At 43.4% G+C, this 16034-nt stretch overlaps 1 protein-coding gene across 1 annotated transcript in view; it reads left to right on the top strand.

Annotated features, from left to right (window-relative positions):
- Positions 1–1798: 1798 nt before the first annotated feature.
- LOC106571314 (monocarboxylate transporter 10) overlaps positions 1799–16034 on the top strand; it is a 62500-nt gene continuing 48264 nt past the window's right edge. Inside the window, exon 1 of the mRNA XM_014144239.2 lies at positions 1799–2435. Coding sequence (XP_013999714.1) covers positions 2087–2435 — 349 coding nt within the window. The 5' untranslated portion in view covers positions 1799–2086. The remainder of the gene's footprint in view (positions 2436–16034) is intronic.

Raw genomic sequence — 16034 nt, 5'->3', positions numbered from 1 at the left:
GAACACAAGTAAGCTATACACAGGATCAGTTCTAATACCATATTTACAATGTGCAGAGATACTGAAGTGGTAGGGGTAGATATGTATAGGGGTAAGGTGACTGGGCATCAGGATATATGATTGTGTGTGTTTAGTCAGTTTGAAAGTGTCTGCATGTTGTGTGTGTGTAGCATGTGCATAGTTAGTGCAAAAATAGTCGATGCAGACTTGATTCTCTGGTACCGCTTGCCATGCGGAAGCAGAGAGAAGAGTCTATGGCTTGTGTGGCTGGAGGCTTTACCTTCCTTTCACACCACCTGATAGCGAGGTCCTGGATGGCAGGAAGCTCGGCCTCAGTCATGTAGCGCCATGCGATCAACGGCGGTGCTGTTGCCATACCAAGCAGTGATGCAGCCAGTCAAGATGCTCTCAATGGTGCAGCAGTAGAACTTTTTGAGGACAAATGCCAAATCTTCAGCCTCCTGATGGGGGAAGGGGTGCTTTTGTGCCCTCATAACTGTTTGCATGTGTGTGGATCATTTTAAGGCCTTAGTGATTTGGACACAAAGGAACTTGAAGCTTCAACCTGCTCTACTGCAGCCCCATTGATGGGGGTGGGCTCATCCCCCGTTTCCTGTAGTTCACGATCAGCTCTTTGGTCTTACTGACGTTGAGGGAGTGGTTGTCCTGGCACCACACTGCCAGGTCACTGACCTTCCTATAGGCTGTCTTATCGTCCCCGGTGAGCAGGCCTACCACCATCGTGTCATCCGCAAACTTGAGTCGTGCGTGGCCACGCAGTCGTGGGTGAACGGGGGATACAGGAAGGTACAAAGCATGCCCCAGTATAGAGGGTCAGCGTGGCCAAGGTGATGTTGCCTACTCTCACTACCTGGGGTCGGACCATCAGGAGGTCCAGGAACCAGTTGCAGAAGGAGTCCTAGGGTCTAAAGCTCGGTGACGAACGCTGAACGCTGAGCAATAGTCAATGAACAGCAATGAACACATAAGTATTCCTCTTATCTAGGTGGTAGAGAGTTTAGTGAGAGTAGAGGGAAAGCTTCATAAGGGTGGGACAAATAAACCATGTCACTGTGGAGAAGGGACTGTAAGTATTCTACTTTTCACTCTGCTGCCACAAAACCCTTAGGTATATAAACTTACCATCATATGAACAAATTACAATTGTAATCTGACGTTAGATAAATTGGTATATATCAGTCAGCTTTCAGGTATGAAAAGGTTGCTGGCAGATAAGAAATCAGAAGTATTGGTATTAAATCGCTGGATGTTTCTGTGGATAGTTTACTTTGTACACAAGAGGTAGCTGTTTGACTTTATTCATTTGAAAACTGGGCTCCAGTGTTATACTGAAATCAATAGCAAAAATTGTCAAATTAAGTCTTATTTAAATGAAGTCATATTTAAAAGTTATAGATTTATTTTTTAACAATGTACAGGCCTATCACGCAGATAATTTAGAAAACGTTGGGAACACACCTTCCACGTCGTTCATTATTTTCCATAGAACGCATAGCCCCTAGTTGATTATCCCTTACTCATTACAGCACAATTTATAGACTGCTAGGTTTACTTTTCCTTGCAAGAGGAACCTCTGGATAAGAGAGAAAAATACATGTGTTCTGGATCTTATTTTTCTTGAAAAAAAATGTTCTTCACTTTTTCAAACACTACAGTAATTCTTCAATGTTCTGACGTCATACTTGAAAAATACGGCAGTAAATCCAATGAGCGACAAAAGCCCGGCGTAATGTACGCACGTCCCGCCCTCTGGGTTATCTATTTATACAATATTACAACACTGGCGTTTGACATGCACTAAAGACCGTGCGGGCGGTTGGTAGATCAGTTCATTACGGCTGCTGCTTCTGAATGGATGCAACTTCTCCATAACAATTCGATGAAAGAAGATGCAAAGTCTTCATATTTGTAGACAGACATTTTGCGGCATACCATCATCTGAATCTCTTCAGTTGAGTTTGACTGCAGCTTGAGAGTACATCATTTAGACTAGTTAGCGGCATAGTCACATTATTGCTGTCATCATATTTGACAGTGTTAAAAATCTGCATAGTCGTGCGAAGAAATGACAGAAGGTACCAACATGACAGACAATGAATCTGAGACGACTAAAGAAATGATTGCTGCGGAACCTGCGGAAGAGACACCAATGAAGTCATTTGAAAAGCGCCCGGGTGAAGCTGAGGAGAAGGAGAACGGGGGTAGCAAAGGAACCATCCAGGAGCAGGTCCCCGTCACTGCGGAGGAGCCTGAGTTCGAGCACCCAGAAGGAGGATGGGGGTGGGTGGTTATGCTGGCTGCCATGTGGTGCAATGGAGCGGTGTTCGGTATCCAGAACGCCTTTGGCATCCTGTTCATGTCCCTTCTGAATGAATTCGGGTCAGCAGATGACGAGGACCTCAGATTCAAAACAGGTGAGAAAAGTCGGCATAACGCTAGTAATCTAGCTAAATACTGTATTAGCGAGTTAGCTAGCATCAGCATGCTTCATAAAATATGTGTATTGCTTTCTGGCTGCATGTCAACATGTGACAAAGTTTAGAGAATGTCATTAATTTACTTTCAAACTAAGTTTCCGATCTAATCACCTTTCCAGCTAGCACGGTCTAGATTGCTAACGTTATCTGGTGTCAGTCAGCGAGTCGAGCGTGCCACATGGCTAGACAGTGCTTGAGGTGGAGGAAATGTCTTTTTTCAAGTCGGTTCACAGAAATTCACAAATTACGCTATGCCATAGAGACCTCTGATTATTCACTGTTAAGGGTTCATACAAGGGTTCTTAAAAGATGGAATTTCATGATTTTTCCATGACCAATAATTGGTGTGTCTCTATGTTGCCTACATGAAAAAGTCAGCATTTATGTGGTGTTGACACTAGAAGGCTGCTGGTCTCTGATCCCATGTAGACCTACTATCTCCTGCCGTTGTGCCCTTGATCAAGGCACTCAACCCCCCACAAAGTAGAATAACTGCACTGTTAGGCTACTGTATAAAACACATGTGGTCAACCCTCCATTTGGAGAGCTACTGGGTGTGCAGGCTTTTGATCCATCCCTGCTTATCAAGGTTATGTTGTGCAGGTGATGTTTACACTCTTAGAAAAACTTAAAAGGGTTCTCTCTTGCTTCATGGATGGAACCCCTAAATGTTCTATATAGAACCTTTTTCATAGGGTAATTGGATCAGATTCACTGAACCAAAATGGTTCCACACAGAACCCTGCATGGTGCCATTTATGAATTATGGCTACTATTATTACAGTGCATTTTGAAATTATTCAGACCCCTTGACTTTTATTATTCAGACCCCTTGACTTTTGGCAAACTCCAAGTGGGCTGTCATGTGCCTTTTACTGAGGAGTGTCTTCCGTCTAGCCACTTTACCATAAAGGCCTGATTGGTGGAGTGCGGCAGAGATGGTTGTCCTTCTGGAAGGTTCTCCCATCTCCACAGAGGAACTCTGGAGCTCTGTCAGAGTGACCATCACCTTCCTGACCAAGGCCCTTCTCCTGCTGTAGGAAAAGGCCAGCTCTAGGAAAAGTCTATGTGGTTACAAATTTCTTCCATTTAAGAATGATGGAGGCCACTGTGTTCTTGGGGACTTTCAATGCTGCAGAAATGTTTTGGTACCCTTCCCCAAATCTGTACCTGGACACAATCCTGTCTCAGAGCTCTACAGACAATTCCTTCGACCTCATGGTTGGTTTTTGCTCTAACATGCACTGTCAACTGTGGGACCTTATATATAGACAGGTGTGTGCCATTCCAAATCATGTCCAATCAATTGAATTTACCACAGATATACTCCAATCAAGTTGGAGAAACATCTCAAGGATGATCAATGGAAACAGGATGCACTTGAGCTCAATTTCGAGTCTCATAGCAAAGGGTCTGAATACTTGTGTAAATAAGGTATGTTTTTTTATTTTAATGTGTTTTCGTTTTGTCATTAAAGAGTATTGTGTGTGTATATTGTTGAGAAAAAATATTTCATCAATTTTAGAGTAAGGCTGTAACGTAACAAAATATGGAAAAAGTCAAGGGGTCTGAATACTTTCCGAATGCACTGTATGTAGCCTACTATAGGGGAAGGGGTTTATTTCCACTCCCACTGATTCTCTGGCCCGTCTCCATGTGCATTGTGTATTCTTTGGCAGCTGCTCTTGAAAAGAAGCCCATGAAAGATTATCTCAATACATTTGGCTGTTCATAGTTAATGGATATAAATTGCACTGCCATTTCATCCTCACAGTATTAGATAAGAAGAACCTCCTTTGTACAACACAGGCATAACAGTTTGCGGGGTATCCTTGAAACCGATGACCACAGCCCTGTCAGTTTCAGGGCCATTAAAAGGTTAAAACGTTTCTGGAAAGTGTTCAGACAGTGAGTGAACATGCCCAGTGTGTATTTTTCCTCTCCATGGCTAAAGGTTCACCTCCACCACATGGATAATGATCCCACGTTGTTCAACTGTCTTTAGCCACCTGTTGCTGATGTTATTGGGGTTTGAGAATTGGTTTCTGTTGACGTGTGATTTACATCTGGCCACAGTAATGGGTGAGAAGTGTGAGTAGGCTATTTTCCACTCTTTGATTAGGTTGCGTGTTAAGGAGACTCATTGGTGTAGCCTATAACCTCTTCAAACAGAAGGTCCTGCATCAAATATAGGATCAAAGCTGGGAAGATGGCAGTGCTTGGCACTGTGCTTGGCAGTGTTAATCATCATGGATTTGATTACCAAACAATCAGGAATCACCCATTTCCTAAAATTGACATTGTTGTGATTTTTAGGAAGATTTGCAGATATAGATGATCCAGATGTAGGTGAATCACTACATAGATCTATCTGATCTTGTTAACTGATAGCTACTAATCACAGCATTGTCACATTGTAATTACATTGTAATTATCACTCGAAATAATCACTCATTGGCCATGGATTTCCTTGTTTTTCTTCAGTACCATGTCTTCTTCCTCAGTCTGAAATGAGTAACCAGGATTGCATCAGCATGCTTCAAGCCCAGCTGTTGCCCTGCCTTCCACTTCCCCAGTCGTAGTCCCTCTCCAGTTGTCAGAGGTCTCCTCTAGGGATATCCTGAGAGGAACATAATCCAGCTAGGCACACTGCCAGTAGCTAAAGGTCCCAGAGAGAGGGGAGTTCCTGGAGCCTTTGGCAACCTATATCATGTATATTTTACCTACAGTATACTGATGTATACTCATGTCACTGTTACACTACTAGATGTTATTGCGGGTGTAGTAAAATGCTTGTGTTCCTAGCTCCAACAGTGCAGTTACATCTAACAATTCACAAAAATAAAACATCTAAAGTAAATGGAGTTAAGAAATATATCAATATTAGGACGACCAACGTAGGTGTGGCATTGACTAAAATACAGTAGAATAGAATGCAGTATGTAAACATTATTAAAGTGACAAGTGATTCCATGTCTATGTATACAGGGCAGCAGCCTCTATGGTGCAGGGTTGCGTAACCGGGTGGTAGCCGACTAGTGATGGCAGTTTAACAGTCTGATGGCCTTGAGATAGAAGCTGTTTTTCAGTCTCTCGGTCCCAGCTTTGATGCACCTGTACTAATCTCACCTTCTGGATGGTAGTGGAGTGAACAGGCAGTGGCTCGGGTGGTTGATGTCCTTGATGATCTTTTTGGCCTTCCTGTGACATCGGGTGGTGTAGGTGTCCTGGAGGGCAGGCAGTTTGCCCCCGGTGATGCGTTGGGCTGGCCTCACCACCCTCTGGAGAGCCCTGCGGTTGTGGGAAGTGCAGTTGCTGTACCAGGCAGTGATACAGCCCGACAAGATGCTTTCAATTGTGCATCTATAAAAGTTTGAGGGTCTTAGGGGCCAAGCCAAATTTCTTTAGCCTCCTGAGGTTGAAAATAATTTGTTGCGCCTTCTTCACCACACTGTCTGTGTGGGTGGACTATTTCAGATCGTCAGTGATGTGTACGCCAAGGATCTTGAAGCTTTTCACCTTCTCCACTACGGTCCCGTCGATGTGGATGGCGGTGTGCTCCTCTGCTGTCCTGAAGTCCACGATCAGCTCCTTCATTTTGTTGACGTTGAGGGAGAGGTTATTTTCCTGGCACCACTCCGCCAGGGCCCTCATCTCCTCCCTGTAGGCTGTCTCGTCATTGTTGGTAATCAGGCCTACTACTGTTGTTGTCTGCAAACTTGATGATTTAGTTGGAGGCGTGGCCACGCAGTCATGGGTGAACAGGGAGTACAGGAGGGGGCTGAGCACGCACCCTTGTGGTGCCCCTGTTTTGAGGATCAGCGAAGTGGAGGTGTTGTTTTCTACCTTCACTACCTGGGGGCGGCCCGTCAGGAAGTCCTAAACCCCGTACAAGGCGGGGTTCAGACCCAGTGATGAGCTTGGAGGGTACTATGCTGTTGAAGGCTGACCTGTAGTCAATGATCAGCATTCTTACATAGGTATTCCTCTTGTCCAGACGGGATAGGGCAGTGCGATGGCATCGTCTGTGTATCTATTGGGGCGGTATGCAAATTGAAGTGGGTCTAGGGTGTCAGGTAAGGTGGAGGTGATATGATCCTTAACTAGCCTCTCAAAGCACTTCATGATGACAGAAGTGAGTGCTATTGGGTGAGAGTCTTGGGTATTTAGTTCAGTTACCTTCACTTTCTTGGAAACAGGAACAATGATGGACATCTTGAAGCAAGTGGAGACAACAGACTGCGATGGGGAGAGATTGAATATTATATTTACATTTTAGTCATTTAGCAGACGCTCTTATCCAGAGCGACTTACAGTAGTGAATACATCAATTTCATTTTCATTTCATGCAATTTTTTTATTGTACTGGCCCCCCGTGGGAATCGAACCCACAACCCTGGCGTTGCACACACCATGCTGGCGTTGCAAACACCATGCTCTACCAACTGAGCCACAATATGTCTGTAAACACTCCAGCCAGCTGGTCTGCACATGCTCTGAGGACTCGGTTAGGGATGCCGCTGGGCCGGCAGCCTTGTGAGGGTTAACGCTTTTAAATGTCTTACTCGCATCGGCCACGGAACACGAGAGCCCACAGTCCTTGGGAGCAGGCCGCGTCGGTGGCACTGTGTTATCTTCAAAGCGGGTGAAGAAGGTGTTTAGCTTGTCCGGGAGCAAGACGTCGATGTCCGCGACATGGCTGGTTCTCCCTTTTGTAGTCCATGATTGTCTGTAGACCCTGCTGCATGATCATTTCTCTACTATGCATGACATCATGGGCTTGGTATGGCTGCAGAAATAATGGGGAACACATAAGGGGTTTCTACAGAGATCTTATAATTAACTTCTAGGGGGGTTTCTGGATCTGTTTGATTAATTTGGAATAGCTAGCTAGATGGATCATGAACACATTTTCTTTGCTTTTTATAGAATAGCACAGCTACAGATCAGCCCTGTCCCAATGGTGTCGAGATGAACTGGGACCTAAAATTAGCTGTCACCCCTTGACCCCTTCCTATCCAGTCAGATTCTAAAGGTGTTGGCTCTCCAGTCACCCTTCCTATCCAGTCAGATTCTAAAGGTGTTGGCTCTCCAGTCACCCTTCCTATCCAGTCAGATTCTAAAGGTGTTGGCTCTCCAGTCACCCTTCCTATCCAGTCAGATTCTAAAGCTGTTGGCTCTCCAGTCACCCTTCCTATCCAGTCAGATTCTAAAGGTGTTGGCTCTCCAGTCACCCTTCCTATCCAGTCAGATTCTAAAGGTGTTGGCTCTCCAGTCACCAGTTGGACAATAACAGCACATTTCCTATTAGATTTAGTTTGTCTCAGCAGTTGGACTAATGATGTCATACAACATTCATTTATGTCCTTTCCCTCTCAAACATGGATGTAGCCCATTGGCAGAGAGCAAAGGCCTTTCTTCCAGCTACAGCCTCAAGCTCTGAGCTTCCTGCAGTGAGGGTGAAGTAAAGCAGGGGTAGAGGGGGTTCAAGGGGGGGAGATTATTGTCTTGCACAAATGCTACCTGCCTCTGTTCTGTCAGGAAGTCTTCTATAGTTCTATGTGCTTAAGTGTCTTTTGGTCGTGCAAGATGCGACAGCGACGGTACAACACTATACAGACTACAGAGCCCTCCGCACACTGTAAGCTACAATAAATCGAGTTCCCCTGTGTTTTGGGCGGGAAACGGCTGTGAAGCAAGCTGTAGTCTATTGCATGCTTGTGTCTATAAGTCTGTTAAAGAATGTGAAACAATGTTGTGTATGTTTGCTGCTTTTCATTAAATCATGTGTGGCTGTTTTTTAGGTTATGGCCTAAAATACATTTGTTCAAATGGGCAGGAAATTGTATCAGTTATAGCCTACAGTTCATGCCAAAATATTTGGATCTGGTAAAAGGCCGACATTTAAAAAAAACTATCTTTGTAACATGACTATAGAAATGGAAAGAAGTTGATTTTAGAGACACAAAGTAACAATAGCCTCTTGATTAAAGGGACTGCAGTAAATCTATTACTGGGCTCTCGCCATCAAGTCACATGCACAATTATGAGTTTGATCGTCCATTTATTCATTGACATCAGTGAGAAGAGACACATTAGTGTCTAACAACAATATAGGCCTATGACTTTAGGATTTAATAGTCTATTTTAGGTGAAACATACATTTCATAACCGGATAATCTACTGTCCTGAATAATAGAAAGGAAAATAGACTACTGTTGGGTGTTGCGCAATAGCCTGGACTCGGCACAGTAGGGTTGGAAATTGTGTTCCACATATAGTTGTTCCTGGGCTCTATCTACTTAATTATATTGATTATATTGTGGTTTTTGGGTTGATAAAACATGGTATTTATTTTGGCTTGATAAGGGAGTGAACGTTATTTATAATAAGGGTTACATGGAAAGAATGGGACCTCTTTTGAAATGAAAATGGATGGTCCAAACAGGTAGCCCTGCCTGTTATTTCTTGAATAGGAAGAAATAGACTCCAACACAAAGCCCTCTTGTTGTTAGTAAAGTCTAAATAATATGAAGACACTTAAACAAATTATGCGTACTCAAATTGACCTGCTTTCAGCACCATGAATGATCAATTTCTGATTGATTGTGCCCGGCTGCTGCTTCAAGTTTCAGCACCACAATGGAAGTTACTCGAATCTGGCTTATTGGTCAATAACTCTGATAAATACATAATGGGCAAGATACATATTGTTTTTAATAAAAATGAATTCTAGTAGTAGCAAGCTATCGAAGTTGACCTCTGGTCCTCCTTCTCATCTTCGCATTCTCCTTCTCAAACTGAACAGAATATAGGCTATATGCTAGTCTGCGCTGGAATATTAATTGCGGTGTGTAATGCAGCCTAGATTTATTTACACCATCCCAGCAGCTTTTTTAGAAATATAACTTTGTTCTGTGCTTCTCTGAGCATGAAATTCGTAGCCTATAGGCTATGGATCATTTAATTGAGACCACACAATGATAGGCCGCCATTGTAAATAAAAATTTGTTCTTAACTGACTTGCCTAGTTAAATAAAGATTTAAAAAATATATTCATTTTTTTTTTGGCCTATAGGTGCACTTGATATTGTGCGCCCAGCGGAGAATCGGAGATGAGGGGCGGCATCTGGCACATATATATCCTAATAAGGAACTAATTCTAAAACACTGAGAAATATTGACATTTCATTAATTACACATTTTAGAATAAGGCGGTAACGTAACAGAATTTTGAAAAAGTCAAGGGGTCTGAATACTTTTCGATTGCTAGCTCTCTCTCTCATATATATATATACTTTTTTCTTTACATAGTTGAATGTGCTTGACAACAAAATCACACAAATATAATCAATGGAAATCCAATTTATCAATCCATGGAGGTCTGGATTTGGAGTCACACTCAAAATTAAAGTGGAAAACCACACTACAGGCTGATCCAACTTTGATGTAATGTCCTTAAAACAAGTCAAAATGAGGCTCAGTAGTGTGTGTGGCCTCCACGTGCCTGTATGACCTCCCTACAATGCCTGGGCATGCTCCTGATGAGGTGGCAGATGGTCTCCTGAGGGATCTCCTCCCAGACCTGCTCTAAAGCATCCGCCAACTCCTGGACAGTCTGTGGTGCAACGTGGCGTTGGTGGATGGAGCGAGACATGATGTCCCAGATGTGCTCAATTGGATTCAGGTCTGGGGAACGGGCGGGCCAGTCCATAGCATCAATGCCTTCCTCTTGCATGAACTGCTGACACACTCCAGCCACATGAGGTCCTTTCTTGCATTAGAGGGAATCTACTATGCAGGGCTACCTCTCTGGAGGGCTGTGCGGCCCCCCAAAGAAATGCCACCCCACACCATGACTGACCCACCGCCAAACCGGTCATGCTGGAGGATGTTGCAGGCAGCAGAACGTTCTCCACGGCGTCTCCAGACTCTGTCACGTCTGTCACATGTGCTCAGTGTGAACCTGCTTTTATCTGTGAAGAGCACAGGGCGCCAGTGGCGAATATGCCAATCTTGGTGTTCTCTGGCAAATGCCAAACGTCCTGCACTGTGTTGGGCTGTAAGCACAACCCCCACCTGTGGACGTCGGGCCCTCATACCACCCTCATGGAGTCTGTTTCTGACCGTTTGAGCAGACACATGCACATTTGTGGCCTGCTGGAGGTCATTTTGCAGGGCTCTGGCAGTGCTCCTCCTGCTCCTCCTTGCACAAAGGCGGAGGTAGCGGTCCTGCTGCTGGGTTGTTGCCCTCCTACGACCTCCTCCACGTCTCCTGATGTACTGGCCTGTCTCCTGGTAGCGCCTCCATGCTCTGGACACTACGCTGACAGACACAGCAAACCTTCTTGCCACAGCTCGCATTGATGTGCCATCCTGGATGAGCTGCACTACCTGAGCCACTTGTGTGGGTTGTAGACTCCGTCTCATGCTACCACTAGAGTGAAAGCACCGCCAGCATTCAAAAGTGACCAAAACATCACCCAGGAAGCATAGGAACTGAGAAGTGGTCTGTGGTCCCCACCTGCAGAACCACTCCTTTATTGGGGGTGTCTTGCTAATTGCCTATAATTTCCACCTGTTGTCTATTCCATTTGCACAACAGCATGTGAAATGTATTGTCAATCAGTGTTGCTTCCTAAGTGGACAGTTTGATTTCACAGAAGTGTGATTGACTTGGAGTTACATTGTGTTGTTTAAGTGTTCCCTTTATTTTTTTGAGCAGTGTATATACATACACACACAGTTGAAGTTTACATACACCTTAGCCAAATACATTTAAACTCAGTTTTTCACAATTCCTGACATATTTAATCCTAGTTAAAATTCCCTGTCTTAGATCAGTTAGGATTACCACTTTATTTTAAGAATGTGAAATGTCAGAATAATAGTAGAGTGATTTATTTCAGCTTTTATTTCTTTCATCACAATCCCAATGGGTCAGAAGTTTACATACACTCAATTAGTATTTGGTAGCATTGCCTTTAAATTGTTAACTTGGGTCAAACGTTTCAGGTAGCCTTCCACAAGCTTCCCACAATAAGTTGGGTGAATTTTGGCCCATTCCTCCTGACAGAGCTGGTGTAACTGAGTCAGGTTTGTAGGCCTCCTTGCTCACACAAGCTTTTTCAGTTCTGCCCACACATTTTCTATAGGATTGAGGTCAGGGCTTTGTGATGGCCACTTCAATACCTTGACTTTGTTGTCATTAAGTAATTTTGCCACAACTTTGAAAGTATACTTGGGGTCATTGTCCATTTGGAAGACCCATTTGCGACCAAGCTTTAACTTCCTGACTGATGTCTTGAGATGTTGCTTCAATATATCCACATAATTTTCCATCCTCATGATGCCATCTATTTTGTGAAGTGCACCAGTCCCTCCTGCAGCAAAGCACCCCCACAACATGATGCTTCACGGTTGGGATGGTGTTCTTCGGCTTGCAAGCCTCCCCCTTTTTCCTCCAAACATAATCATGGTCATTATGGCCAAACAGTTCTATTTTTGTTTCATCAGACCAGAGGACATTTCTCCAAAAAGTACGATCTTTGTCCCCATGTGCAGTTGCAAACCGTAGTCTGGCTTTTTTATGGCGGTTTTGGAGCAGTGGCTTCTTCCTTGCTGAGCGGCGTTTCAGGTTATGTCGATATAGGACTCATTTTACTGTGGCTATAGATACTTTTGTACCTGTTTCCTCCAGCATCTTCACATGGTCCTTTGCTGTTATTCTGGGATTGATTTGCACGTTTTGCACCAAAGTGTGTTCATTTCTAGGAGACAGAAGGCGTCTCCTTCCTGAGCGGTATGACGGCTGCGTGGTCCCATGGTGTTTATACTTGAGTACTGTTTGTACAGATGAACGTGGTACCTTCATGCGTTTGGAAATTGCTCCCAAGGATGAACCAGACTTGAGGTCTACACTTTTTTTTTTTTCCTGAGGTCTTGGCTGATTTTTCTATGATGTCAAGCAAAGAGACACTGAGTTTGAAGGTAGGCCTTGAAATACATCCACAGGTACACCTTCAATTGACTCAGAAGCTTCTAAAGCCATGACATAATCTTCTGGAATTTTCCAAGCTGTTTAAAGGCACAGTCAACTTAGTGTATGTAAACTTCTGACCCACTGGAATTGTGATACAGTGAGTTATAAGTGAAATCTGTCTAAACTATTTTTTTTTTTAATTACTTGTCATGAACAAAGTAGATGTCCTAACTGACTTGCCAAAACTATAGTTTGTTAACAAGAAATTTGTGAAGTGGTTGAAAAATGAGTTTTAATGACTCCAACCTAAGTATGTAAACTTCCAACTTCAACTGTAGTACCAGTCAAAAGTTTGGACACCTACTCATTCAAGGGTTTTTCTTTTTAATATTTTCTAAATTGTTGAATAATAGCGAAGACATCAAAACTATGAAATAACACATATGGAATCATTTAGTAACCAAAAAAGTCTTAAATGAAAATCTATTTTATATTCTTCAAAGTAGCCACCCTTTGCCTTAGGGCTGGGCGATATATCAAGTTTTTTGTCCTCTTTATATTCGAGTTTTAGCGCGATATGGAAAATGCCTGTATCGCAAGAATCGAGGTGCTGTTATGTTGTAACGTTTTACAAATGCAGCGTCTCACTGTCTCTTCTGTCAGCCCAATGTCAAATCATGTCCCAATTGCGTGACAACACGTGCACAGAGGTTATCCACCAATCACAACCCTAGACAGCCTTTCTCAAATTTTAACCACGCCGGAGAAGTGTATCGGAGGTAAGAGTTCCACCAAAATGGAAAGTGAGAAATCCAGCTCAGCCTCTCGTGAGGATGAAATCATCCCCAAAAAGGGCAGCAATATTTTTTTTCAGTAATATGGAAGTGGTTCGGGTTTAAGAAGTCTGATGTTCAGCAAAAGAATGTCCTGTGTCAAAAGACAATTGCTACGAAATGCAGCAGTACAACCGACCCCTTCCATCACCTGCAACTTGAACATGCGGTGGAATGGGAGGAATGCGTGAGACTACACAATGCCGATTCCAGTCGTCCAATTCCCAAAACGTCTGCTAAAAGACAAACTACCATAGCCGCATCCTTTTCAAACGTAATCCCTAATGACAAAAGTTTGAGGTGGAAGGAGATAATGGATGCAGTGACCTATTACATAGCGAAGGATATAGTTTCAATCTTTACAGTAGAAAAGCCAGGTTTTAAAAAGCTGCTAGGTACAGTTGACCACATATCAGCTGCCAAGCCGCAAGTATTTCACGGAAGAAGCCCTGCTGCGATTATACACTGCTGGCTAGTGTTTCTTATTTTTCCACCACAGCCGATCTATGGTCTAGCAGAACGCCAGAGCCATACCTAAGTTTGACAGTCCACCACATAAATGAAGACTAGAAATTGCAAAATGTCTGCCTCCAGATGTCTTACTTCCCCGATGATCATACGGGTGAAGTAATAGCCCAGGGTCTCAAAGACACTCTGGCATCGTGGAAGATGAGCGAAGACCGACAGGTGTGCATGACAACTGACAGCAGGAACAACATGATAAAAGCATTGCTCTTTAAAAACTGAACCCGCCTGCAGTGCTTTGGGCACAGGCTTAAAGTGCATTCAAAAAAGTTATGTTCAGGCCAGCTGTAGGCTAATGTGTTAGTAGTTGTGTCATTCCAATAACAAATAACCACAGGCTGTTTTGAATTATAACAACAAATTAACTAAATTAATACATTTTCAATCAAAATGGTTATATAAATTACATATTCAAACAGCTAGTGGTCAAACATTCCGAAACAATAGAATAGACATGTGGGGGTGTGTTCATTTGTTTTGCACAAATAGGCCTTGTATATTTTTTAATTTTTTAAAAAGGAAATTCATTTAAGAATTATGTCTTGGCCTTTTTTAAATTTTAGACAAAAACAAGAAATCGAGATGTGTGTATGTATGTATCGTGAATCATCCAAACATCTGTAAAAAATGGAGATATTACTTTTAGGCCATATCGCCCATCTCTACTTTGCCTTGATGACAGCTTTGCGCACTCTTGGCATTCTCTCAACCAGCTTCATGAGGAATGCTTTTCAAACAGTCTTGAAGGAGTTCCCACATATGCTGAGCACTTGTTGACTGCTTTTCCTTTACTCTGTGGTTCAACTCATCCCAAACCATCTCAATTGGGTTGAGGTCGGGTGATTGTGGAGGCCAGGTCATCTGACGCAGCACTCCATCACTCTCCTTGGTCAAATAGCCCTTACACAGCCTGGAGGAGTGTTTTGGTTCAGTATCATGTTAAAAAACACATTCTAGACCCACTAAGCGCAAGCCAGATGGGATGGCGTATCGCTGCAGAATTCTGTGGTAGCCATGCTGGTTAAGTGTGCCTTTAATTCTAAATAAATCAGACGGTGTCACCAGCAAAGCACCCCCACACCATCACACCTCCTCCTCCATGCTTCATAGTGGGAACCACACATGCAGAGGTCATCCGTTCACCTACTCTGTGCCTCACAAAGACATGGCGGTTGGAACCAAACATTTCAAATTTGGACTCATCAGACCAAAGGACAGATTTACACCAGTCTAATGTCCATTGCTCATGTTTCTTCGCCCAAGTACGTCTCTTCTTATTGGTGTCCTTTAGTATTAGTTTGTTTGCAGCAATTCAGCTATGAAGGCCTGATTCATGCAGTCTCCTCTGAACAGTTGATGTTGAGATGTGTCTGTTACTTGAACTCTGAAGCATATATTTGGGCTGCAATCTGAGGTGCAGTTGACTCTAATGAACTTATTCTCTGCAGCAGAGCTAACTCTGGGTCTTCCTTTCCTGTGGCGGTCCTCATTAGAGCCAGTTTCATCATAGCGCTTGATGGTTTTTGCGAATGCACTTGAAGAACTTTCAAAGTTCTTAATGTTCCGGATTGACTGACCTTCATGTCTTAAAGTAATGATGGACTGTCGTTTCCCTTTGCTTATTTGAGCTGTTCTTGCCATAATATGGACTTGGCCTTTTACCAAATAGGGCTATCGTCTGTATACCACCCCTACCTTGTCACAACACAACTGATTGGCTCAAATGCATTAAGGAAGGAAATTCCACAAATCAACTGTTACATTGCAGCCTTATTCTAAAATTGATTAAATAGTTTTTCTTCCTCATCAGTCTACACACAATGACAAAGCAAAAACAGGTTTTTAGACATTTTGGCAAAGAAATAAACTGAAATATCACATTTATATAATTATTCAGACCCTTTACTCAGTAATTTGTTGAAGCACCTTTGGCAGTGATTACAGCCTTGAGTATGACGCTACAAGCTTGGCACACCTGCATTTGGGGAGTTTCTCCCATTCTTTTCTGCAGATCCTCTCAAGCTCTGTCAGGTTGGATGGAGAGTGTCGCTCCACAGCTATTTTCAGGTCTCTCCAGAGATGTTCGATCAGGTTCAAGTCCGGGCCCTGGCTGGGCCACTCAAGGACATTCAGAGACTTGTCCCGAAGCCACCCCTGCGTTGTCTTGGCTGTGTGCATAGGGTCGTTGTCCTGTTG

This window comes from Salmo salar, chromosome ssa15 (genome assembly GCF_905237065.1).
Source record: "Salmo salar chromosome ssa15, Ssal_v3.1, whole genome shotgun sequence".
Taxonomy (NCBI): Eukaryota; Metazoa; Chordata; class Actinopteri; order Salmoniformes; family Salmonidae; genus Salmo; species Salmo salar.
This window is presented reverse-complemented; position numbering and strand designations above follow the sequence as displayed.